General features: G+C 40.9%; 5 protein-coding genes and 1 long non-coding RNA gene across 7 annotated transcripts; 2 read left to right on the plus strand and 4 right to left on the minus strand.

Moving 5' to 3' along the window:
- Nucleotides 1-5,100: 5,100 nt before the first annotated feature.
- On the plus strand, nt 5,101-6,157 carry LOC122322691 (homeotic protein female sterile-like). The gene is made up of 3 exons (XM_043215754.1): nt 5,101-5,217; nt 5,669-5,750; nt 5,835-6,157. Exons 1-3 carry the CDS (start codon nt 5,101-5,103, stop codon nt 6,155-6,157), a joined length of 522 nt encoding a protein of 173 aa, XP_043071689.1.
- Nucleotides 6,158-6,816: 659 nt separating this feature from the next.
- On the minus strand, nt 6,817-7,101 carry LOC116806041 (homeotic protein female sterile-like). The gene has a single exon (XM_032741825.2). It carries the CDS (start codon nt 7,099-7,101, stop codon nt 6,817-6,819), a length of 285 nt encoding a protein of 94 aa, XP_032597716.1.
- A 7,596-nt stretch (nt 7,102-14,697) lies between these two features.
- On the minus strand, nt 14,698-15,592 carry LOC116806039. Of its 2 annotated transcripts, none has more exons than XR_006246782.1 (3): nt 15,561-15,592; nt 15,276-15,416; nt 14,698-15,218 (listed from the first exon to the last, which is right to left on the minus strand). It is a non-coding gene; the product is annotated as an uncharacterized LOC116806039 (long non-coding RNA). The 2 variants fall into 2 exon arrangements; XR_006246783.1 differs by having other exon boundaries at nt 15,261-15,416.
- A 1,399-nt stretch (nt 15,593-16,991) lies between these two features.
- LOC122322701 (homeotic protein female sterile-like) lies at nt 16,992-18,061 on the plus strand. The gene is made up of 2 exons (XM_043215759.1): nt 16,992-17,011; nt 17,133-18,061. Exon 2 carries the CDS (start codon nt 17,145-17,147, stop codon nt 18,057-18,059), a length of 915 nt encoding a protein of 304 aa, XP_043071694.1. The 5' UTR covers nt 16,992-17,011; nt 17,133-17,144; the 3' UTR covers nt 18,060-18,061.
- Nucleotides 18,062-18,089: 28 nt separating this feature from the next.
- LOC122322692 (homeotic protein female sterile-like) lies at nt 18,090-19,146 on the minus strand. Its single transcript, XM_043215755.1, has 3 exons — nt 19,030-19,146; nt 18,497-18,578; nt 18,090-18,412 (listed from the first exon to the last, which is right to left on the minus strand). Exons 1-3 carry the CDS (start codon nt 19,144-19,146, stop codon nt 18,090-18,092), a joined length of 522 nt encoding a protein of 173 aa, XP_043071690.1.
- A 7-nt stretch (nt 19,147-19,153) lies between these two features.
- Nucleotides 19,154-20,061, minus strand: LOC122322693 (homeotic protein female sterile-like). Its single transcript, XM_043215756.1, has 2 exons — nt 20,041-20,061; nt 19,154-19,912 (listed from the first exon to the last, which is right to left on the minus strand). The coding sequence occupies exon 2, from the start codon at nt 19,898-19,900 to the stop codon at nt 19,154-19,156; it is 747 nt and encodes a 248-aa protein (XP_043071691.1). The 5' UTR covers nt 19,901-19,912; nt 20,041-20,061.
- Nucleotides 20,062-23,371: the final 3,310 nt, after the last annotated feature.

The following is a 23,371-nucleotide window of genomic DNA, read 5'->3' on the forward strand; positions in this document are numbered from 1 at the left end:
AAAACAAATAAAATAAAGATAAGAGAACAAAAAAAATGATAAACAGTTTTCCTTATCCTTACTATTCATATATACCGATTAATACATACATAAATCAACATCTAAACAAGTTATGCAGATAAATATGACTACGTATATATATATTTTAACAGGCCACGGATGGACTCATATGGAGCCTTTATCCTGGATATGGCAAATGAAATTTGCGCATTGGGGGAAGCTGCACCGCGACCTATTTTATCTATGGTGTCCAATACACTAGAATTGTCTCAACGCCATCAAATAGATGTAATGTTGGTCTGCGAGTCTCACTACTGCTCCAGATCGCACTACAGGCTACCAGGCTACGATATTCACCTTGCCAATCATCCTTCGGATCGCATGCGTGGCGGAGCAGCAGTGATCATAAAATCTTCACTGCAATACCATGCCTGACTTCATTAAGTTGGCCATGCGCTTAATGTGCTGTCGTTAAAGTCTCTAGTGATCAAGGCGAAGTATTCCAAGCGGCTGTCTATTGTCCACCACGTTTTGTGTGGGGAATAGAAGACTTTAAGTGTCTCTTCGAAGAGCTTGGCCCCAAGTTCCTGATTGCTGGAGACTGGAATGCTCAACACCATCTCTGGGGTGCAGCGTTGGACACTCGCCGTGGGATTGCGCTTGCGAATTACGTGAGAGACTCCAACCTCCAAGTACTTGCCACGGGAGGTGCAACACACTACTCGTACGGCAACCATAGGCCAACAGCAATTGACTTTGCTGTCTACGCTGGAATCCGGTCATACTGTCTTGGTATATCCGAGAGAATTGAGCTTAACTCCGATCACATCCTTTTGATCGTTGAGTACAGAGTGGCTGCAGCTCTGAATGCTCCCAAGATACGTCTTCTGCCGCGCAAGGCAAACATCACCCGACTCCGGCAGATGTTGGAGCAGCTTGTCAACTTTAACATGGAGCTGAGTTCACCGGCTGATATTGATGACGCAGCGGAGTTATTCCTGCGTAATATTAACGTGGCGGCGGAATACTCCATGCTTGGCCAACTACCTTGTTCACCTCCCAGGCCATATCCGCCTCTTTTAAAACCAGAGGTCTTAGATCTGTTAAGGTACAAGAGAGCACTGCGTCGTCAATATATATATGCGCTCACGCAATCCTTTGGATCTAAGGGACGTTAGGCGGGCTGCGTACGAACTGCGAAAGCTGTTCTTTGACATTAAGAGCAAATATTTCCAGGATATGCTCCGCAATGCCGATCCCAATAAGAATCATGGATTCAATTTGTGGAAGGCAACGCGTTGTGTCAAGCGGCAGCCACTCAGGCGGATCCTCATTATGCGACCGGACAATACTTGGTGTCGATCGGATGCAGAGATTGCACCGGCGTTTGCGGATGAGCTGGAAGGTCGCTTCACGCCTTTTGCACTTGCATCACCCTGCCAGGTACAGAATATTGAAACATTTTTAAATGCAGATCTCGATCCTGTACAACCGAACACGCCTATCGCCCCTGATGAGGTCCGCTTACAGATTCGCAGGCTTAAGTCCACTAAGGCCCCTGGCTATGATGGCATTGACGGCAGAGTTGCTAAGGCCCTCCCAGAGAAGGGAGTGATGTTCTTGGTGCTACTTTTTAACACCATGGTTCGCATCCATCACTTTCCCACTCCGTGGAAGTGTGCTGTGATTGCGATGATTCCGAAACCTGGCAAGCCGGATAATCTTGTCTCGGCATATCGACCGATAAGCTCGCTATCCACTTTCTCCAAGATATTTGAAAAAATATTTCTGGGAAGATTGTCGGCAGTAAGTGACTTCCAGAGGGCCATTCCTGATCATCAGTTTGGCTTCTGGCATCACCATGGTACACCAGAGCAAGTTCATTGAGTAGTACAGCATGTCTTGGAAAATAAACAGTACTGCTCTGCCGTCTGCCTGGATATCCAGCAAGTATTTAATCGCGTATGGAATGATGGCCTGCTTTTTAAGCTTAAGTCCCTGCTACCATCGGTGCAGTATTTACTGCTCAGGTCTTACCTGCTTGGCTTTTATGGTAGAAGTTAGGGGCGAGCGATCAACCATCCGCCGCATTAGAGCGGGTGTACCGCAGGGTAATGTCCTTGGACCTGCCTTGTGCACATTGTACACCGCGGACTTGCCGATCCCAGTAGCCAGAAACACACTGCTTGCCACATGCGCGGATGACACTGTGTTCCTCGCTAGCTCCACCACTGCTTGGAGAGCAGCTGCGGTTACGCAGAGGTTCTTGGATGGCTTTAGTACTTGGGCCAACCGGTGGAACATCTGCGTTAACGGGAGCAAGTCTCAGCATTGCACGTTTGCGCTCAGGAATGGTAACTGTCCTACTGTTCGACTCAACAACTTGAGCTTGAGCTTGCTGGTGTACAGGAGCATCATCGTACTCACATGAACATATGGGATTCCATTTTGGGGCACAGCTTCAAAATCTTGGATAGACCAAATTCAAGTCTTGCAGAACAAGGTGCTCAGAGACATCTCTGGTGCTACCCCATACGTAAGTAACAGGACGCTGCACAACGCCTTCGCTCTACAGACAGTCGCACAACAAATTAACCGTAATACGTGTCGGTATAATGACCGGTTGTATAACCACATCACTTGGATCTAATACAACGCGCAGGAGGTTGAAACGCCTCCACACCAGCTACCTCTGAACTGGGCGATCAATTAATGTGCTACAAATGTGATATTTAATGTTATTTATTATCTGCTAAAACCAGTTCTATGTTTATGTTATAGATTTTAATTCACTGCTATTTTTCATTCATACCTTTACAAATCAATGTTTTATAGCCTTTCAATAGGTTGATTAATGTTTAAATAAATTGCTACATAAAAAAAAAAGGAAAAAAAAGCCTGACATTTTCTGTTATAACTAAACTGAGTTGACACGATTACGAAAGCCCATGTAACATACATTCATATATATAGTTCATTATATATATATATAAATATATACATATATATTTAAACAAATAACATTAAATGCGCTTAGTAAACGATTTAGCCTTATAAAAATGCATAGAACACATAATAGTTAATAACAATAATATTGAAAGCGACACAACACTAAAATGTAAACTTAGTCAACTGAACTAAAACAGACTCAAAGTGGAACATAAGAATCGAGAAGCGAGAGTGAAGCTGTTGTTAATCTAGCCCCGATGCTAGGCCCGCAGTAGTAGTAGTACGTATTTACGAGTGTAAAATTCAGAAATGCAAAATAACAATTTAACAATTTTTAGTAAGCCTACTATTAATGAAAATGCATTAACAACTTACACATATTTTACCTTTAATGCGTACACTTAGTACATGTTTTGAAGCAAAACTTATAAAAAAAAAAAACCAGAAATAGGATTGATAAAAAATTATATATGAGTGAGTTTTTGTATTTACGTTGAGCTGGAGCAGGAATATCGTGAAGAGGACAATGCCAGATACCTGCAGGACTCAGAGAAAACAAACGAACTGCATTCAAGGATTATGAAGTCATCTAAGAATCTAAACACTCGAAAATGTTATTATGCATTATGAAGTTCCATTCATTCGCCAGTTCACCAGATATTTGATCATTTTTGTAGGTAACCAGAATCTATATATCCCAAGAGTGAAATGAAATAATTGCTCAGCGAATATTATTCTTTTGTCCAAATACCGTAAAAAGCAGTTCTTCTTGCCAAAAAGCTTCTTCGACTCGACTTATCGATAATCAATAAGCAAAACTGAAAAGCCTTGTTTACATTTACATTCATGCATATATTGGATATTGACAGCAATGTCAAATAAGCCATCAATTTTTTAAAATTTCAAAATGTCATTTTGATCGAAATGTTAACATAGAAATTTACCTTGTCACAAATATCAATTGATAAAATTATTTGCTTGTGAGCGGATTTAGTTTTTTTCTTACGCATTTTGCAGACTTCTGTTCTGTGTTGCAGTCTCAAGAGCAAAAACATATAATATTATATAATTTATATAATTGTATAATATTATATAATTATATATTGTAGCAGAGAAAAAGGTGCAGCTGATAAATGGTAAATCAAACATTGCGAAAAGGAAGAAACTAAAAGCAACCAATTATCAATTCACAGTTGACAATAATTTGCTGAGGACGAGAAGCCTCGGGCTTGTGTCTGACATTATTGAAGTTGTGGTTTGAGGTTTGTGGTTGGCTTTGGTTTTTGGGACAAAATAAGCACCCGAAGCATCAACAAGTTATTTGATTTTTAAAAATAATAATATATATAAATATATATATATCCATATATCTCCATATAATATAGAACATAAGAACAATGGCATCCAACAAACCAGTCAATGGCGTCGTCCAGCCACCGACTGTGCAGCGGTTGGATCGACCGGGACGCCATACAAATCAACTGGAATATATCTTAAAAACGGTTATGAAGTCCTTGTGGAATCATCATTATGCGTATCCCTTCCAACAGCCGGTCAATGCGAAAAAACTAAAGCTGCCCGACTACCATGATATCATTAAACAGCCAATGGACTTGGCTACGATTAAGAAGCGATTGGCGAACAGTTACTATTGGTCCGCCACGGAGGCTGCCGCCGATATAAACTTGATATTCACCAATTGTTCCCTGTACAATAAGCCCACAGAGGATGTTATCATTATGGCCAAAGTGCTCGAGAGTGTCTTTCTGCAGGCAATCAAAGATATGCCCAAGGAGGAGCTCGAACTGGGGTCCGTCGCGGTCAAGCAAGGCAACAAAAATCAACGCGCACCGACCTCCCCTAAAACAGCAGCATCTGCGGCGGCAGCGATGGCAGCCGTCCAAAGCGCAAATAATAGCAGGAATAGCAGCAACAGCATCAGCACCAAGAGTAAGAATTTAACACTGGCAGCAACAACAGCAAAAAACAGCAACAGCAACAACGACAGGAAGAGCGTCAGAATCCTCCAGGGCACAAAAGCTGGTGGCGGTAGCAGCAGCGGCAGCCCAAGTCCAGGCAGCAGCATCAGCATCAGTAGCAGCTGCAAAAGTGCTGGCAGCGGCAGTTGCAGCATTGGATGGTGATCCCATAATGGCCATCCAGTCGACTCTGAATAGTATGGGTCAAAATGCCGTCCAGCCCGTCCAAATGCAGAAGGGCGTCAAACGAATTGCGGACGCGAATGCATTTGAATCGCACATGGCCAAGGTGGCCAAAACAGCCATGAGGCAGGACGATAATTGCCAGGAAGATAAGAGCCATAACTGATGCAAAAGTTTCTCCTTTATCGCTTTATCGCACTACTTGGTTCTCGTGCTTACTTTTCCGAGTCTTTCGCATCGTTTTCAACTGCTTTTGCCAAGGCTCTTATGATATTACAGATTTGATCGACTCGACAAAGTGCATATATTCTAGAATCTAGATCGGCGTTAATAGTCAAGTCCATATGGCCATGTCCGCCTCTATTATTCTTTAAATATCCATATTTGTTTCCTGTTAAATTATCCATTAGTACGATCTGACTACTACATCATTTATATAACTACCATAGTTATCGGTCGGTCGCTTAACTTAACAATTAAATATTTTCTGTCAGCAGGTGTACTCCGCATTATATAAGCAAAATAATATTTTGCTTATTATTATTTTTACTTTGCAGGGCTCGGTAGGGTATCCGCGCGGCAACGCCTGGTCTTTACTCAAGCCTGTACCTTCTCTTGCCGGAAGAGCGGGTGCCGGCGGTTAGGCAGGCGTTAATCCGGGCGTGGGTATTTCAGCTGGGGGTGGTAAAGCGCACGCTAATGCACTGGCGAGCTCCCTCGCAGCTGGTGTTGCGGCCAGAGCTGGCGGCTCTTGTGGCACCAGCAAAGGTGCTAAAAGCCAGGGACAGCGTGGAGGCAAGGGCAATGCGAGCGTCAGTGGAGCAGGCCCAGCGGGTGCCAATGCTGCGAATGCAGTGGCTATCGCTGCAAATGCAACTGCGGCTGCCACAACTGGTGGAGGCACCACAAATGCCAGACGCACCGAGAACAATGACAATAATGCCAGCAACGCCGGTACTGTAGCTGTTGGCGCCGAGAAGAAGAACACAGTCAAGCCCATGTCTAACCATGAGAAGCAACAGCTAAGTGCAGACATTAATAAGTAGCGATAAAGCGATAAAGGAGAAACTTTTGCATCAGTTATGGCTCTTATCTTCCTGCCTCATGGCTGTTTTGGCCACCTTGGCCATGTGCGATTCAAATGCATTCGCGTCCGCAATTCGTTTGACGCCCTTCTGCATTTGGACGGGCTGGACGGCATTTTGACCCATACTATTCAGAGTCGGCTGGATGGCCATTATGGGATCACCATCCAATGCTGCAACTGCCGCTGCCAGCACTTTTGCAGCTGCTACTGATGCTGATGCTGCTGCCTGGACTTGGGCTGCCGCTGCTGCTACCGCCACCAGCTTTTGTGCCCTGGAGGATTCTGACGCTTTTCCTGTCGTTGTTGCTGTTACTGTTTTTGCTGTTGTTGCTGCCAGTGTTAAATTCTTACTCTTGGTGCTGATGCTGTTGCTGCTATTCCTGCTATTATTTGCGCTTTGGACGGCTGCCATCGCTGCCGCCGCAGATGCTGCTGTTTTAGGGGAGGTCGGTGCGCGTTGATTGTTGTTGCCCCGCTTGACCGCGACGGACCCCAGTTCGAGCTCCTCCTTGGGCATATCTTTGATTGCCTGCAGAAAGACACTCTCGAGCACTTTGGCCATAATGATAACATCCTCTGTGGGCTTATTGTACAGGGAACAATTGGTGAATATCAAGTTTATATCGGCGGCAGCCTCCTGGCGGACCAATAGTAACTGTTCGCCAATCGCTTCTTAATCGTAGCCAAGTCCATTGGCTGTTTAATGATATCATGGTAGTCGGGCAGCTTTAGTTTTTTCGCATTGACCGGCTGTTGGAAGGGATACGCATAATGATGATTCCACAAGGACTTCATAACCGTTTTTAAGATATATTCCAGTTGATTTGTATGGCGTCCCGGTCGATCCAACCGCTGCACAGTCGGTGGCTGGACGACGCCATTGACTGGTTTGTTGGATGCCATTGTTCTTATGTTCTATATTATATGGAGATATATGGATATATATATATTTATATATATTATTATTTTTAAAAATCAAATAACTTGTTGATGCTTCGGGTGCTTATTTTGTCCCAAAAACCAAAGCCAACCACAAACCTCAAACCACAACTTCAATAATGTCAGACACAAGCCCGAGGCTTCTCGTCCTCAGCAAATTATTGTCAACTGTGAATTGATAATTGGTTGCTTTTAGTTTCTTCCTTTTCGCAATGTTTGATTTACCATTTATCAGCTGCACCTTTTTCTCTGCTACAATATATAATTATATAATATTATACAATTATATAAATTATATAATATTATATGTTTTTGCTCTTGAGACTGCAACACAGAACAGAAGTCTGCAAAATGCGTAAGAAAAAAACTAAATCCGCTCACAAGCAAATAATTTTATCAATTGATATTTGTGACAAGGTAAATTTCTATGTTAACATTTCGATCAAAATGACATTTTGAAATTTTAAAAAATTGATGGCTTATTTGACATTGCTGTCAATATCCAATATATGCATGAATGTAAATGTAAACAAGGCTTTTCAGTTTTGCTTATTGATTATCGATAAGTCGAGTCGAAGAAGCTTTTTGGCAAGAAGAACTGCTTTTTACGGTATTTGGACAAAAGAATAATATTCGCTGAGCAATTATTTCATTTCACTCTTGGGATATATAGATTCTGGTTACCTACAAAAATGATCAAATATCTGGTGAACTGGCGAATGAATGGAACTTCATAATGCATAATAACATTTTCGAGTGTTTAGATTCTTAGATGACTTCATAATCCTTGAATGCAGTTCGGTTGTTTTCTCTGAGTCCTGCAGGTATTGTCCTCTTCACGATATTCCTGCTCCAGCTCAACGTAAATACAAAAACTCACTCATATATAATTTTTTATCAATCCTATTTCTGGTTTTTTTTTTTTATAAGTTTTGCTTCAAAACATGTACTAAGTGTACGCATTAAAGGTAAAATATGTGTAAGTTGTTAATGCATTTTCATTAATAGTAGGCTTACTAAAAATTGTTAAATTGTTATTTTGCATTTCTGAATTTTACACTCGTAAATACGTACTACTACTACTGCGGGCCTAGCATCGGGGCTAGATTAACAACAGCTTCACTCTCGCTTCTCGATTCTTATGTTCCACTTTGAGTCTGTTTTAGTTCAGTTGACTAAGTTTACATTTTAGTGTTGTGTCGCTTTCAATATTATTGTTATTAACTATTATGTGTTCTATGCATTTTTATAAGGCTAAATCGTTTACTAAGCGCATTTAATGTTATTTGTTTAAATATATATGTATATATTTATATATATATATAATGAACTATATATATGAATGTATGTTACATGGGCTTTCGTAATCGTGTCAACTCAGTTTAGTTATAACAGAAAATGTCAGGCTTTTTTTTTTTCTTTTTTTTTTATGTAGCAATTTATTTAAACATTAATCAACCTATTGAAAGGCTATAAAACATTGATTTGTAAAGGTATGAATGAAAAATAGCAGTGAATTAAAATCTATAACATAAACATAGAACTGGTTTTAGCAGATAATAAATAACATTAAATATTACATTTGTAGCACATTAATTTAACGCCCAACAGTCCAGAGGTCGCTGGTGTGGAGGCGTTTCAACCTCCTGCGCGTTGTATTAGATCCAAGTGATGTGGTTATACAACCGGTCATTATACCGACTCGTATTACGGTTAATTTGTTGTGTGACTGTCGGTAGAGCGAAGTCGTTGTGCAGCGTCCTGTTACTCACGTATGGGGGAGCACCAGAGATGTCTCTGAGCACCTTGTTCTGCAAGACTTGAATTTGGTTTATCCAAGATTTTGCAGCTGTGCCCCAAAATGGAATCCCATATGTCCATGTGGGTACGATGATGCTCCTGTACACCAGCAAGCTCAAGCTCAAGTTGTTGAGTCGAACAGTTGGACAGTTACCATTCCTGAGCGCAAACGTGCAGTGCTGAGACTTGCTCCCGTTGACGCAGATGTTCCACCGGTTGGCCCAAGTACTAAAGCCATCCAAGAACCTCTGCGTAACCGCAGCTGCTCTCCAAGCAGTGGTGGAGTTAGCGAGGAACACAGTGTCATCCGCGTATGTGGCAAGCAGCGTGTTTCTGGCTACTGGGATCGGCAAGTCCGCGGTGTACAATGTGTACAAGGCAGGTCCAAGGACACTACCCTGCGGTACACCCGCTCTAATGCGGCGGATGGTTGATCGCTCGCCCCTAACTTCTACCATAAAAGAACGGCCAAGTAAGTAAGACCTGAGCAGTAAATACTGCACCGATGGTAGCAAGGACTTAAGCTTAAAAAGCAGGCCATCATGCCATACGCGATCAAATGCCTGCTGGATATCCAGAAAGACGGCAGAGCTGTACTGCTTATTTTCCAAGACATGCTGTACTACTCGATGAACTTGCTCTGGTGTACCATGGTGATGCCTGAAGCCAAACTGATGATCAGGAATGGCCCTCTGAAACCCACTTACTGCCGACAATCTTCCCAGAAATATTTTTTCAAATATCTTGGAGAAAGTGGATAGCAAGCTTATCGGTCGATATGACGAGACAAGATTATCCGGCTTGCCAGGTTTCGGAATCATCGCAATCACAGCACACTTCCACGGAGTGGGGAAGTGGTGGATGCGAACCATGGAGTTAAAAAGTAGCACCAAGAACATCACTCCCTTCTCTGGGAGGGCCTTAGCAACTCTGCCGTCAATGCCATCATAGCCAGGGGCCTTAGTGGACTTAAGCCTGCGAATCTGTAAGCGGACCTCACCAGGGGCGATAGGTGTGATCGGTTGTACAGGATCGAGATCTGCATTTAAAAATGTTTCAGTATCCTGTACCTGGCTGGGTGATGCCAGTGCAAAAGGCGTGAAGCGACCTTCCAGCTCATCCGCAAACGCCGATGCAATCTCTGCATCCGATCGACACCAAGTGTTGTCCGGTCGCATAATGGGGATCCGCCTGAGTGGCTGCCGCTTGACACAACGCGTTGCCTTCCACAAATTGAATCCATGATTCTTATTGGGATCGGCATTGCGGAGCATATCCTGGAAATATTTGCTCTTAATGTCAAACAGCAGCTTTCGCAGTTCGTACGCAGCCCGCCTAAAGTCCCTTAGACGACGCAGTGCTTCTTGTGCCTTACCAGATCTAAAACCTCTGGTTTAAAATGAGGCTGAGTTTGACTGCGAGGCAAACAAGGTAGTTGGCCAAGCATGGAGTATTCCGCCGCCACGTTAATATTACGCAGGAATAACTCCGCTGCGTCATCAATATCAGCCGGTGAACTCAGCTCCATGTTCCAACCTCTGCCGGAATCGGGTGATGTTTGCCTTGCGCGGCAGAAGACGTGTCTTGGGAGCATTCAGAGCTGCAGCCACTCTGTACTCAACTATCAAAGGGATGTGATCGGAGTTAAGCTCAATTCTCTCGTACATACCAAGACAGTCAGACCGGATCCCAGCGTAGACAGCAAAGTCTATTGCTGTTGGCCTATGGTTGCCGTACGAGTAGTGTGTTGCATCTCCCGTGGCAAGTACTTGGAGGTTGCAGTCTCTCACACAATCCGCAAGCGCAATCCCACGGCGAGTGTCCAACGCTGCACCCCAGAGATGGTGTTGAGCATTCCAGTCTCCAGCAATCAAGAACTTGGAGCCAAGCTCTTCGAAGAGACACCTGAAGTCTTCAATTTGCCACACAAAACGTGGTGGACAATAGACAGCCGCCAAGACTACTTCGCCTTGATCACTAGAGACTTTAACGACAGCACATTGTGCGCATGGCCAACTTAATGAAGTCAGCGCATGGTATTGCAGTGAAGATTTTATGATCACTGCTGCTCCGCCACGCATGCGATCCGAAGGATGATTGGCAAGGTGAATATCGTAACCTGGTAGCCTGTAGTGCGATCTGGAGCAGTAGTGAGACTCGCAGACCAACATTACATCTATTTGATGGCGTTGAGACAATTCTAGTGTATTGGACACCATAGATAAAATAGGTCGCGGTGCAGCTTCCCCCAATGCGCAAATTTCATTTGCCATATCCAGGATAAAGGCTCCATATGAGTCCATCCGTGGCCTGTTAAAATATATATATACGTAGTCATATTTATCTGCATAACTTGTTTAGATGTTGATTTATGTATGTATTAATCGGTATATATGAATAGTAAGGATAAGGAAAACTGTTTATCATTTTTTTTGTTCTTGTATCTTTATTTTATTTGTTTTAAAATCTAACATTGCGAAAAGGAGGAAACTAGAGAGAACCAATTATCAATTCACAGTTGACAATAATTCAATGAGGACGAGAAAGCCCCGGGCTTGTGTGTGACATTATTGCAATTGTGGTTTGTGGTTTGTTTTGGTTTTTGGGGCAGAATAAGCAACAAAAGTATCAACAAATTATTTGATATATATATATGAATATATATCCGTAAGTCCACATATGTCCATATAAGATAGGACAAGATAACAATGTCATCCAATGAACCACCGCCATGTCACCGTGGCCGCCCTAAAAAAGCGGCATCTTCGGCGGAGAAGACGGCAGCGGCGGCAGCCAACCAACGCACAAATAGAAAGAAATTACTTTCTTAATGTCATTTTTTAGGGTATGCTGAAAATGATGTTGGGTATGCTACCGGTTCGTTTACCAGTAACAAAGTGTCGCCACAATCGCAATATTTTGACATTACTAAACTGTTAAGTGCAGTATTATTTATTCAATAAATCATTTTTGCTTTACCAATCATCGAAACAATTTTATTAATATGATAAGTATTACGAGCTGCCTGTGAGGCAACTAAAAGTTTAAGTCTATCAATGATCTAATTTGGATCATCCCAAATACATAAGTCGAACTGAGGACCGCAATTTTCCACCCTTATGTATGGATTTCTTATTTAGAGGTAAAAATATTGCACTTGGATCATACTTTTTTCAGAAACGTTTTTTTTTATTTCGGCGTACTTTTTTTAACGATTTTTGCCATAACCGGGCCATGACGAAAATAATTTTTTCTATGGACATTGGTTTTTGATAAGATTTTCTTATATACATCCAACTCCGTTTCATCAATCAAAAAATATGACCCAGGAGATTCCACTTTTCACCGGATTAGTAGTAGGGAATTGGGGATTCTATGACAGGAAGCGGGTTATTGCATTTTTGATTTTTAATTGCTTCATTATTGGGACTAATTTATTGCTTTTGGGTGGGGCAGTGACAGGAGTGTAACCTTTTTTTTTTAGAAAAATGTGTGGTTTTGGATCACGTATGAGACACTTATGATCGAAGGGTATGATTTATGGCTTACCCTTTTTTTATTGTGGGTTGACAGCAGGTGGGGGATCACTCAGCGGCACTTGTATGTGCGTACGTGATTGTGTTTTTAAGGAGGATATTGTCTGCTAGGCGTGTAACCTGTAACCTGTGTGCTAGAATCAAGTGGAAAATCAGGTAGCATCTGCCGCACTGTTGTACATGTACATGATTTGATTTTTGAGGGTGGGTGCAATGATCAGTGGAAAGGTAATGCTCGCTTCTCTTTTGTCACTTTTTTGTCAATGTATAGAACTCATAGGACACCTCACACCTGAATGTTATCCCACACAATAATTAAAGTATTATTGGTGTAAATTGTTGTTAAGTAGGTACTTCGCACGTACGTTTGTCACGTGCTGGTGTGTTTGGTTCTCTTCCTTTTTTCAATGCACTCTGTTTGAGTGACCCTCCATATGATAGTTTCACAATAATTTGAAATAATAGCCTGCGTTGCTTTGTGCACCTACGGGCTTCATACCTAGGTTTATAGAGTTTAAAATGTTTAAATAAAATAACTGTTTTTTTTCTTCTAATTTTCATAATATAATTTATTTATTTATAAATAAAATGTTTTCAAATGTGAAAATTTGTTTATTCTTATTGATATAGTTTAATTTTAAGACACATGTACTTTATGAAAGTATATTATTATTATTATTAAATATTTTCAATAAAGTTTAAAAATTCTGGTGAATTTTCTAGTCCATCAGCATAAAAAAATGTTCTTATTCCTCAGCAATGGGCTCCTCGGCAAGAAGCACAGCGAAGGTGGGCTCCATTCTTCAACCGTTTGCTTCTTGTAGAACGAAGCGTCCTCCTCCTCCCCAATTTTCCGTTTCTCTCTGGGAGAAATTTCTAGGAGCTCAATCCATTCCGATGGACACAGCTCTGGTGTGAATTGAGGATTCACTTCCTTAGTTGTTTCTTTAATTGGAATCGGCCAGAGCATCAGCTGTCTCAAATCAAAATCCATTGAATTCTCATCGTCGTCCATAAAGTTGAACAGCTCTTGAATGTTCGTCGACATCTTTTTGAATGAGATACTTGTATTCAAGACGCTTTTTTATATCCAAAATTCCCTATATTGAGTACCGAAAACCTTAATGCACATATCCGAAAGTTTTAAACGAAATTACTGACAGGTCAATCACAAATCAATACTTTTCATGAAACTTTAATCTATTAATAGTACGCACACGTACATTTTTAAGTCCTTTTTTTATAAAACTTCATTGATATTTATCCAAGAGTTATGATCATTTGAGAACCCAAGCCATTTAACTAAAACTCAATCATTTCGACGCCTTATTATCTTTTCAATAGAGTACGTGTTTGGAAATTTTGTTTTCCTCAACTCTTCATTATAGAAACCTCCTTTCAGAACTGCACCTTGATAGTCTTCCAGTATGTATGTAGTTGGATTGGTATTTTGTATTTGATTTATTTTAAAAATTTCTGTTGACCAGTTCGGTGTACACCCCTTTTCAAATGTATGTTTATGCTTGCTAATACGCACATAGTCTCCAACATCAAATTTACTGTCATTGAAGATTTTAATACGATTGTAGGCAGTATTCAATAAATTGCTCTCATTCAACGAATTAACATCAACAGGTCTCATTTGAATTGTTCTATGATGTTTTCGATTGTACTCAATTATCAATTGTTTATAAATTGTAATCCAACAACATGTTCCATTATAACTAAACTGTCTCCACATCATCTCCTTAAGCGTTCTATTAAAACGCTCAACAATTGACGCCTTAAGACCACTAAAAGTTAAGTAATGATTGATGTTATGTTTTCTACACAAACTCTTAAAGTCTGTATTAAAAAATTCTTTTCCATCATCGGTCTGTAAATTCTTTGGAATTCGATTCTCCTTAAGAATACCCAAGAATGCACGCTCAACTTCTTTCGCAGATTTTGTTTTCAATGCTTGTCCCCATGCATATTTTGAAAACGTATCAATAACTGTCAATAGAAATTTATATCTTTTATTCGATGATGAGTACTGTCGCATGTGCATGTAATTCCTCTATTAAATTCCTCCTGCTCATGATTCTCTTTTTAATTATTTTTATTCATATTTAGCTTTACCTTAATTTTTATTTATTTTTAAATCTTAATTTAAATTTTATTTATTTATTTTTATTTTATTTTTTTTATATTTTTATTTTTTATTCTATTATTATTAGTTTTTCTATCTTCGACTCTTAGATTTTTTCTTAGTTACTATGCTTACAGGGTAATCAGCATTCAGGAGAATCTCCCGCGACGATCTTTTAGAATTGATCCATTTTGTCCCACGACGATTTCGAGTCGAGATGGTTGACTCAGGTTCCCCTGGATACTTCACTCACGGTACCCTGCGGATGGACACTACAGGGTTGTCGGCGGTGTTGTTGTGGCATCGGTACGGATATATTTTGAAACTTTTTTGGGTTTAGATCTGCGGCTGCTTGAGGCGCTTTTGATCAACCTGTGTTGTGCGTATCTGCGGCTACTTGAGTCGCTTTTAATAGAACTGGCACTGGCCTTTGTTCGTATCTGCGGCTATTTGAGGCGCTTTGATAGAATTTGCACTTTTCGACACTGTCCTGTTTCGCGGAGGTATGTTCGTATTTGCGCAGTGGTTAAATCACTTTCACTAACTCGCGATATCTCTTACTTCCGTACCGGTCCCTGCTCGGGCGCCAATTAATCGAGTCCTCACGGTTTTTACTGTTCGAATATTTTATTTAGACTGAATTCATAAACTCTAACTTATCATCACTAAACCTTGGACTGCTGCTTCTGCTGATCGTTACGACTTTGTCGCTGACGCTTTGATTGCTGCAAATTTGTCGCTGATGGTGTCAGTTATCCGTGCTGGGTCCCACGATGGTCTTCCCGCAGGGAAGATGGCCTTAGCTGTGATATCTATATATATATATAAATTTATACATATATATATATAAATATATATATACATATAACAACATATAACAATATAACAAAAAAAAAAAACAAATGAAATAAATGTACAAGAACAAAAACAAATAAATGAAAATCAGTGTTACTTACTATCCATTAATACCGATTAATACATACATAAATGTACATCTATACAAGTTATGCATATAAATATGACTAAGTTTATATATAATTTAACAGGCCACGTATGGACTCATATCCTGGATATGGCAAATGAAATTTTAGCATTAGAATTGTCTGACATTTTCTGTTATAACTAAACTGAGTTGACACGATTACGAAAGCCCATGTAACATACATTCATATATATAGTTCATTATATATATATATAAATATATACATATATATTTAAACAAATAACATTAAATGTGCTTAGTAAACGATTTAGCCTTATAAAAATGCATAGAACACATAATAGTTAATAACAATAATATTGAAAGCGACACAACACTAAAATGTAAACTTTGTCAACTGAACTAAAACAGACTCAAAGTGGAACATAAGAATCGAGAAGCGAGAGTGAAGCTGTTGTTAATCTAGCCCCGATGCTAGGCCCGCAGTAGTAGTAGTACGTATTTACGAGTGTAAAATTCAGAAATGCAAAATAACAATTTAACAATTTTTAGTAAGCCTACTATTAATGAAAATGCATTAACAACTTACACATATTTTACCTTTAATGCGTACACTTAGTACATGTTTTGAAGCAAAACTTATAAAAAAAAAAAACCAGAAATAGGATTGATAAAAAATTATATATGAGTGAGTTTTTGTATTTACGTTGAGCTGGAGCAGGAATATCGTGAAGAGGACAATGCCAGATACCTGCAGGACTCAGAGAAAACAAACGAACTGCATTCAAGGATTATGAAGTCATCTAAGAATCTAAACACTCGAAAATGTTATTATGCATTATGAAGTTCCATTCATTCGCCAGTTCACCAGATATTAGATCATTTTTGTAGGTAACCAGAATCTATATATCCCAAGAGTGAAATAAAATAATTGCTCAGCGAATATTATTCTTTTGTCCAAATACTGTAAAAAGCAGTTCTTCTTGCCAAAAAGCTTCTTCGACTCGACTTATCGATAATCAATAAACAAGGCTGAAAAGCATTGTTTACATTTACATTCATGCTTATATTGGATATTGACAGCAATGTCAAATAAGCCATCAATTTTTTAAAATTTCCAAATGTCATTTTGATCTAAATGTTAACATAGAAATTTACCTTAGTTGTCAACTGCTTGTCACAAATATCAATTGATAAATTTATTTGCTTGTGAGCGGATTTAGTTTTTTTCTTACGCATTTTGCTGACTTCTGTTCTGTGTTGCAGTCTCAAGAGCAAAAACATATAATATTATATAATTGAATTAAATTGTAGAAGAGAAAAAGGTGCAGCTGATAAATGGTAAATCAAACATTGCGAAAAGGAAGAAACTAAAAGCAACCAATTATCAATTCACAGTTGACAATAATTTGCTGAGGACGAGAAGCCTCGGGCTTGTGTCTGACATTATTGAAGTTGTGGTTTGAGGTTTGTGGTTGGCTTTGGTTTTTGGGACAAAATAAGCACCCGAAGCATCAACAAGTTATTTGATTTTTAAAAATAATAATATATATAAATATATATATCCATATATCTCCATATAATATAGAACATAAGAACAATGGCATGCAACAAACCAGTCAATGGCGTCGTCCAGCCACCGACTGTGCAGCGGTTGGATCGACCGGGACGCCATACAAATCAACTGGAATATATCTTAAAAACGGTTATGAAGTCCTTGTGGAATCATCATTATGCGTATCCCTTCCAACAGCCGGTCAATGCGAAAAAACTAAAGCTGCCCGACTACCATGATATCATTAAACAGCCAATGGACTTGGCTACGATTAAGAAGCGATTGGCGAACAGTTACTATTGGTCCGCCACGGAGGCTGCCGCCGATATAAACTTGATATTCACCAATTGTTCCCTGTACAATAAGCCCACAGAGGATGTTATCATTATGGCCAAAGTGCTCGAGAGTGTCTTTCTGCAGGCAATCAAAGATATGCCCAAGGAGGAGCTCGAACTGGGGTCCGTCGCGGTCAAGCGGGGCAACAAAAATCAACGCGCACCGACCTCCCCTAAAACAGCAGCATCTGCGGCGGCAGCGATCGCACCCGTCCAAAGCGCAAATAATAGCAGGAATAGCAGCAACAGCATCAGCACCAAGAGTAAGAATTTAACACTGGCAGCAACAACAGCAAAAACAGCAACAGCAACAACGACAGGAAGAGCGTCAGAATCCTCCAGGGCACAAAAGCTGGTGGCGGTAGCAGCAGCGGCAGCCCAAGTCCAGGCAGCAGCATCAGCATCAGTAGCAGCTGCAAAAGTGCTGGCAGCGGCTGTTGCAGCATTGGATGGTGATCCCATAATGGCCATCCAGTCGACTCTGAATAGTATGGGTCAAAATGCCGTCCAGCCCGTCCAAATGCAGAAGGGCGTCAAACGAATTGCGGACGCGAATGCATTTGAATCGCACATGGCCAAGGTGGCCAAAACAGCCATGAGGCAGGAAGATAAGAGCCATAACTGATGCAAAAGTTTCTCCTTTATCGCTTTATCGCTACTTATTAATGTATGCACTTAGCTGTTGCTTCTCATGGTTAGACATGGGCTTGACTGTGTCCTTCTTCTCGGCGCCAACAGCTACAGTACCGGCGTTGCTGGCATTATTGTCATTGTTCTCGGTGCGTCTGGCATTTGTGGTGCCTCCACCAGTTGTGGCAGCCGCAGTTGCATTTGCAGCGATAGCCACTGCATTCGCAGCATTGGCACCCGCTGGGCCTGCTCCACTGACGCTCGCATTGCCCTTGCCTCCACGCTGTCCCTGGCTTTTAGCACCTTTGCTGGTGCCACAAGAGCCGCCAGCTCTGGCCGCAACACCAGCTGCGAGGGAGCTCGCCAGTGCATTAGCGTGCGCTTTACCACCCCCAGCTGAAATACCCACGCCCGGATTAACGCCTGCCTAACCGCCGGCACCCGCTCTTCCGGCAAGAGAAGGTACAGGCTTGAGTAAAGACCAGGCGTTGCCGCGCGGATACCCTACCGAGCCCTGCAAAGTAAAAATAATAATAAGCAAAATATTATTTTGCTTATATAATGCGGAGTACACCTGCTGACAGAAAATATTTAATTGTTAAGTTAAGCGACCGACCGATAACTATGGTAGTTATATAAATGATGTAGTAGTCAGATCGTACTAATGGATAATTTAACAGGAAACAAATATGGATATTTAAAGAATAATAGAGGCGGACATGGCCATATGGACTTGACTATTAACGCCGATCTAGATTCTAGAATATATGCACTTTGTCGAGTCGATCAAATCTGTAATATCATAAGAGCCTTGGCAAAAGCAGTTGAAAACGATGCGAAAGACTCGGAAAAGTAAGCACGAGAACCAAGTAGTGCGATAAAGCGATAAAGGAGAAACTTTTGCATCAGTTATGGCTCTTATCTTCCTGGCAATTATCGTCCTGCCTCATGGCTGTTTTGGCCACCTTGGCCATGTGCGATTCAAATGCATTCGCGTCCGCAATTCGTTTGACGCCCTTCTGCATTTGGACGGGCTGGACGGCATTTTGACCCATACTATTCAGAGTCGACTGGATGGCCATTATGGGATCACCATCCAATGCTGCAACTGCCGCTGCCAGCACTTTTGCAGCTGCTACTGATGCTGATGCTGCTGCCTGGACTTGGGCTGCCGCTGCTGCTACCGCCACCAGCTTTTGTGCCCTGGAGGATTCTGACGCTCTTCCTGTCGTTGTTGCTGTTGCTGTTTTTTGCTGTTGTTGCTGCCAGTGTTAAATTCTTACTCTTGGTGCTGATGCTGTTGCTGCTATTCCTGCTATTATTTGCGCTTTGGACGGCTGCCATCGCTGCCGCCGCAGATGCTGCTGTTTTAGGGGAGGTCGGTGCGCGTTGATTTTTGTTGCCTTGCTTGACCGCGACGGACCCCAGTTCGAGCTCCTCCTTGGGCATATCTTTGATTGCCTGCAGAAAGACACTCTCGAGCACTTTGGCCATAATGATAACATCCTCTGTGGGCTTATTGTACAGGGAACAATTGGTGAATATCAAGTTTATATCGGCGGCAGCCTCCGTGGCGGACCAATAGTAATTGTTCGCCAATCGCTTCTTAATCGTAGCCAAGTCCATTGGCTGTTTAATGATATCATGGTAGTCGGGCAGCTTTAGTTTTTTCGCATTGACCGGCTGTTGGAAGGGATACGCATAATGATGATTCCACAAGGACTTCATAACCGTTTTTAAGATATATTCCAGTTGATTTGTATGGCGTCCCGGTCGATCCAACCGCTGCACAGTCGGTGGCTGGACGACGCCATTGACTGGTTTGTTGCATGCCATTGTTCTTATGTTCTATATTATATGGAGATATATGGATATATATATTTATATATATTATTATTTTTAAAAATCAAATAATTTGTTGATGCTTCGGGTGCTTATTTTGTCCCAAAAACCAAAAACCAAAGCCAACCACAAACCTCAAACCACAACTTCAATAATGTCAGACACAAGCCCGAGGCTTCTCGTCCTCAGCAAATTATTGTCAACTGTGAATTGATAATTGGTTGCTTTTAGTTTCTTCCTTTTCGCAATGTTTGATTTACCATTTATCAGCTGCACCTTTTTCTCTTCTACAATTTAATTCAATTATATAATATTATATGTTTTTGCTCTTGAGACTGCAACACAGAACAGAAGTCTGCAAAATGCGTAAGAAAAAAACTAAATCCGCTCACAAGCAAATAATTTTATCAATTGATATTTGTGACAAGGTAAATTTCTATGTTAACATTTCGATCAAAATGACATTTTGAAATTTTAAAAAATTGATGGCTTATTTGACATTGCTGTCAATATCCAATATATGCATGAATGTAAATGTAAACAAGGCTTTTCAGTTTTGCTTATTGATTATCGATAAGTCGAGTCGAAGAAGCTTTTTGGCAAGAAGAACTGCTTTTTACGGTATTTGGACAAAAGAATAATATTCGCTGAGCAATTATTTCATTTCACTCTTGGGATATATAGATTCTGGTTACCTACAAAAATGATCAAATATCTGGTGAACTGGCGAATGAATGGAACTTCATAATGCATAATAACATTTTCGAGTGTTTAGATTCTTAGATGACTTCATAATCCTTGAATGCAGTTCGTTTGTTTTCTCTGAGTCCTGCAGGTATCTGGCATTGTCCTCTTCACGATATTCCTGCTCCAGCTCAACGTAAATACAAAAACTCACTCATATATAATTTTTTATCAATCCTATTTCTGGTTTTTTTTTTATAAGTTTTGCTTCAAAACATGTACTAAGTGTACGCATTAAAGGTAAAATATGTGTAAGTTGTTAATGCATTTTCATTAATAGTAGGCTTACTAAAAATTGTTAAATTGTTATTTTGCATTTCTGAATTTTACACTCGTAAATACGTACTACTACTACTGCGGGCCTAGCATCGGGGCTAGATTAACAACAGCTTCACTCTCGCTTCTCGATTCTTATGTTCCACTTTGAGTCTGTTTTAGTTCAGTTGACTAAGTTTACATTTTAGTGTTGTGTCGCTTTCAATATTATTGTTATTAACTATTATGTGTTCTATGCATTTTTATAAGGCTAAATCGTTTACTAAGCGCATTTAATATTATTTGTTTAAATATATATGTATATATTTATATATATATATAATGAACTATATATATGAATGTATGTTACATGGGCTTTCGTAATCGTGTCAACTCAGTTTAGTTATAACAGAAAATGTCAGGCTTTTTTTTTTTTTTTTTTTATGTAGCAATTTATTTAAACATTAATCAACCTATTGAAAGGCTATAAAACATTGATTTGTAAAGGTATGAATGAAAAATAGCAGTGAATTAAAATCTATAACATAAACATAGAACTGGTTTTAGCAGATAATAAATAACATTAAATATTACATTTGTAGCACATTAATTGATCGCCCAGTCCAGAGGTAGCTGGTGTGGAGGCGCTTCAACCTCCTGCGCGTTGTATTAGATCCAAGTGTGCAAGCCAGAGGGTTGATGTGGTTATACAACCGGTCATTATACCGACACGTATGACGGTTAATTTGTTGTGCGACTGTCTGTAGAGCGAAGGCGTTGTGCAGCGTCCTGTTACTTACGTATGGGGTAGCACCAGAGATGTCTCTGAGCACCTTGTTCTGCAAGACTTGAATTTGGTCTATCCAAGATTTTGAAGCTGTGCCCCAAAATGGAATCCCATATGTTCATGTGGGTACGATGATGCTCCTGTACACCAGCAGCTTGTTGCTCAAGCTGAGTTTGCTAGATGGCCTCAGCAACCAGTTGAGTTTCGTTTTTTTTTTATCTACACGCTGCTGCCGTGATATGGATGTGTTTGCGCCAGGTAAGTTTCCTGTCCAGATACATACCCAGGTAGCGAACATGGTTCTCCTGAGGTATGACCATGTTGTTGAGTCGAACAGTAGGACAGTTACCATTCCTGAGCGTAAACGTGCAGTGCTGAGATTTACTCCCGTTGACGCAGATGTTCCACCGGCTGGCCCAAGTACTAAAGCCATCCAAGAACCCCTGCATAACCGCAGCTGCTCTCCACTTCTACCATAAAAGAACGGCCAAGTAAGCCAGACCTGAGCAGTAAATACTGCGCCGATAGTAGCAAGGACTTAAGCTTCAAATTCAGGCCATCATGCCATACGCGATCAAATGCCTGCTGGATATCCAGAAACACGGCAGAGCTGTTCTGCTTATTTTCCAAGGCCTCGAGGACATGCTGTATTACTCGATGAACTTCCTCGGGTGTACCATGGTGATGCCTGAAGCCAAACTGATGATCAGGAATGGCCCTCTGGAAGCCACTGCCGACAATCTTCCCAGAAATATTTTTTCAAATATCTTGGAGAAACTGGACAGCAAGCTTACCGGTCAATATGACAAAACAAGATTATCCGGTTTGCCAGGTTTCGGAATCATCGCAATCACAGCGCACTTCCACGGAGTGGGAAAGTGGTGGATGCGAACCATGGTGTTAAAAAGTAGCACCAAGAACATCACTCCCTTCTCTGGGAGGGCCTTAGCAACTCTGCCGTCAATGCCATCATAGCCAGGGGCCTTTTTTTTAATTTTTTCATTGGCATATAAATAAATATTTATATATATTTATATATATATATATATATACATATATATTGTGAGGAGCCATAGAAGCATCCACTTGTGAGCATGCATATATGTGTATGTTTATGATTATAAACATATATATATATGTATGTTCACGAATGGGCATACAAAATGCCCGTAAGCATGTTATATGCGCCCTCACAACAACTGTCCATTCAGACCGAAAACCGGCCCTGATGCAGTTGCGGCGAATTCGCTCTCTTTCGCCCTCTCCCTTTCTAACGCGGGTGTTCAGCCGTTTGAACGTGTCTGACACACATGTCCATCAGGACATGTGCCGTTAGTGTGGGAAGAGTATTGCGAGAACAATACTGTTGTCCATACTCACACTGACGGCAGACAATGGCTGGCGCCAGCAAAAGGGCAGTGGAAAAGTACCAGAAAATCACGCCACCAGAAGATCACGCCACCAAAGATCACGCCACCGAGGTACAGTCCCGGCAAAAGGTGGCCATCCACGGCCTATAAAAGGAGCGCCGCCGCATAAGGCGGGGCTGTTCGATTAAATACGCGAGAAAGTAAACACGCTGTGAAGTAAACAAGCTGTGCAAATAAAGCAAGAGAGGCTGCGCGCATATACACGGAGCGAATATATGTGCGAGTGAAAGCCAGAACACCAGTGAAAGT

The sequence above is a fragment of the Drosophila grimshawi genome, unplaced genomic scaffold (genome assembly GCF_018153295.1).
Source record: "Drosophila grimshawi isolate 15287-2541.00 unplaced genomic scaffold, ASM1815329v1 contig_545, whole genome shotgun sequence".
In the NCBI taxonomy this organism is placed as follows: domain Eukaryota; kingdom Metazoa; phylum Arthropoda; class Insecta; order Diptera; family Drosophilidae; genus Drosophila; species Drosophila grimshawi.

Excerpts from the sequence above, each read along its gene's own strand:
- LOC122322691 (XM_043215754.1), top strand. The coding sequence starts at position 5,101 with ATGGCCATCCAGTCGACTCTGAATAGTATGGGTCAAAATGCCGTCCAG. Across the intron at positions 5,218-5,668 it reads TTGAATCGCACATGGCCAAG|GGCTCGGTAGGGTATCCGCG; the intron begins GTGGCCAAAACA and ends TTTACTTTGCAG. Across the intron at positions 5,751-5,834 it reads CGGAAGAGCGGGTGCCGGCG|CTGGTGTTGCGGCCAGAGCT; the intron begins GTTAGGCAGGCG and ends GCTCCCTCGCAG.
- LOC122322693 (XM_043215756.1), bottom strand. The coding sequence starts at position 19,900 with ATGGCATGCAACAAACCAGTCAATGGCGTCGTCCAGCCACCGACTGTG.
- LOC116806041 (XM_032741825.2), bottom strand. The coding sequence starts at position 7,101 with ATGGCATCCAACAAACCAGTCAATGGCGTCGTCCAGCCACCGACTGTG.
- LOC122322692 (XM_043215755.1), bottom strand. The coding sequence starts at position 19,146 with ATGGCCATCCAGTCGACTCTGAATAGTATGGGTCAAAATGCCGTCCAG. Across the intron at positions 18,579-19,029 it reads TTGAATCGCACATGGCCAAG|GGCTCGGTAGGGTATCCGCG; the intron begins GTGGCCAAAACA and ends TTTACTTTGCAG. Across the intron at positions 18,413-18,496 it reads CGGAAGAGCGGGTGCCGGCG|CTGGTGTTGCGGCCAGAGCT; the intron begins GTTAGGCAGGCG and ends GCTCCCTCGCAG.
- LOC122322701 (XM_043215759.1), top strand. The coding sequence starts at position 17,145 with ATGGCATGCAACAAACCAGTCAATGGCGTCGTCCAGCCACCGACTGTG.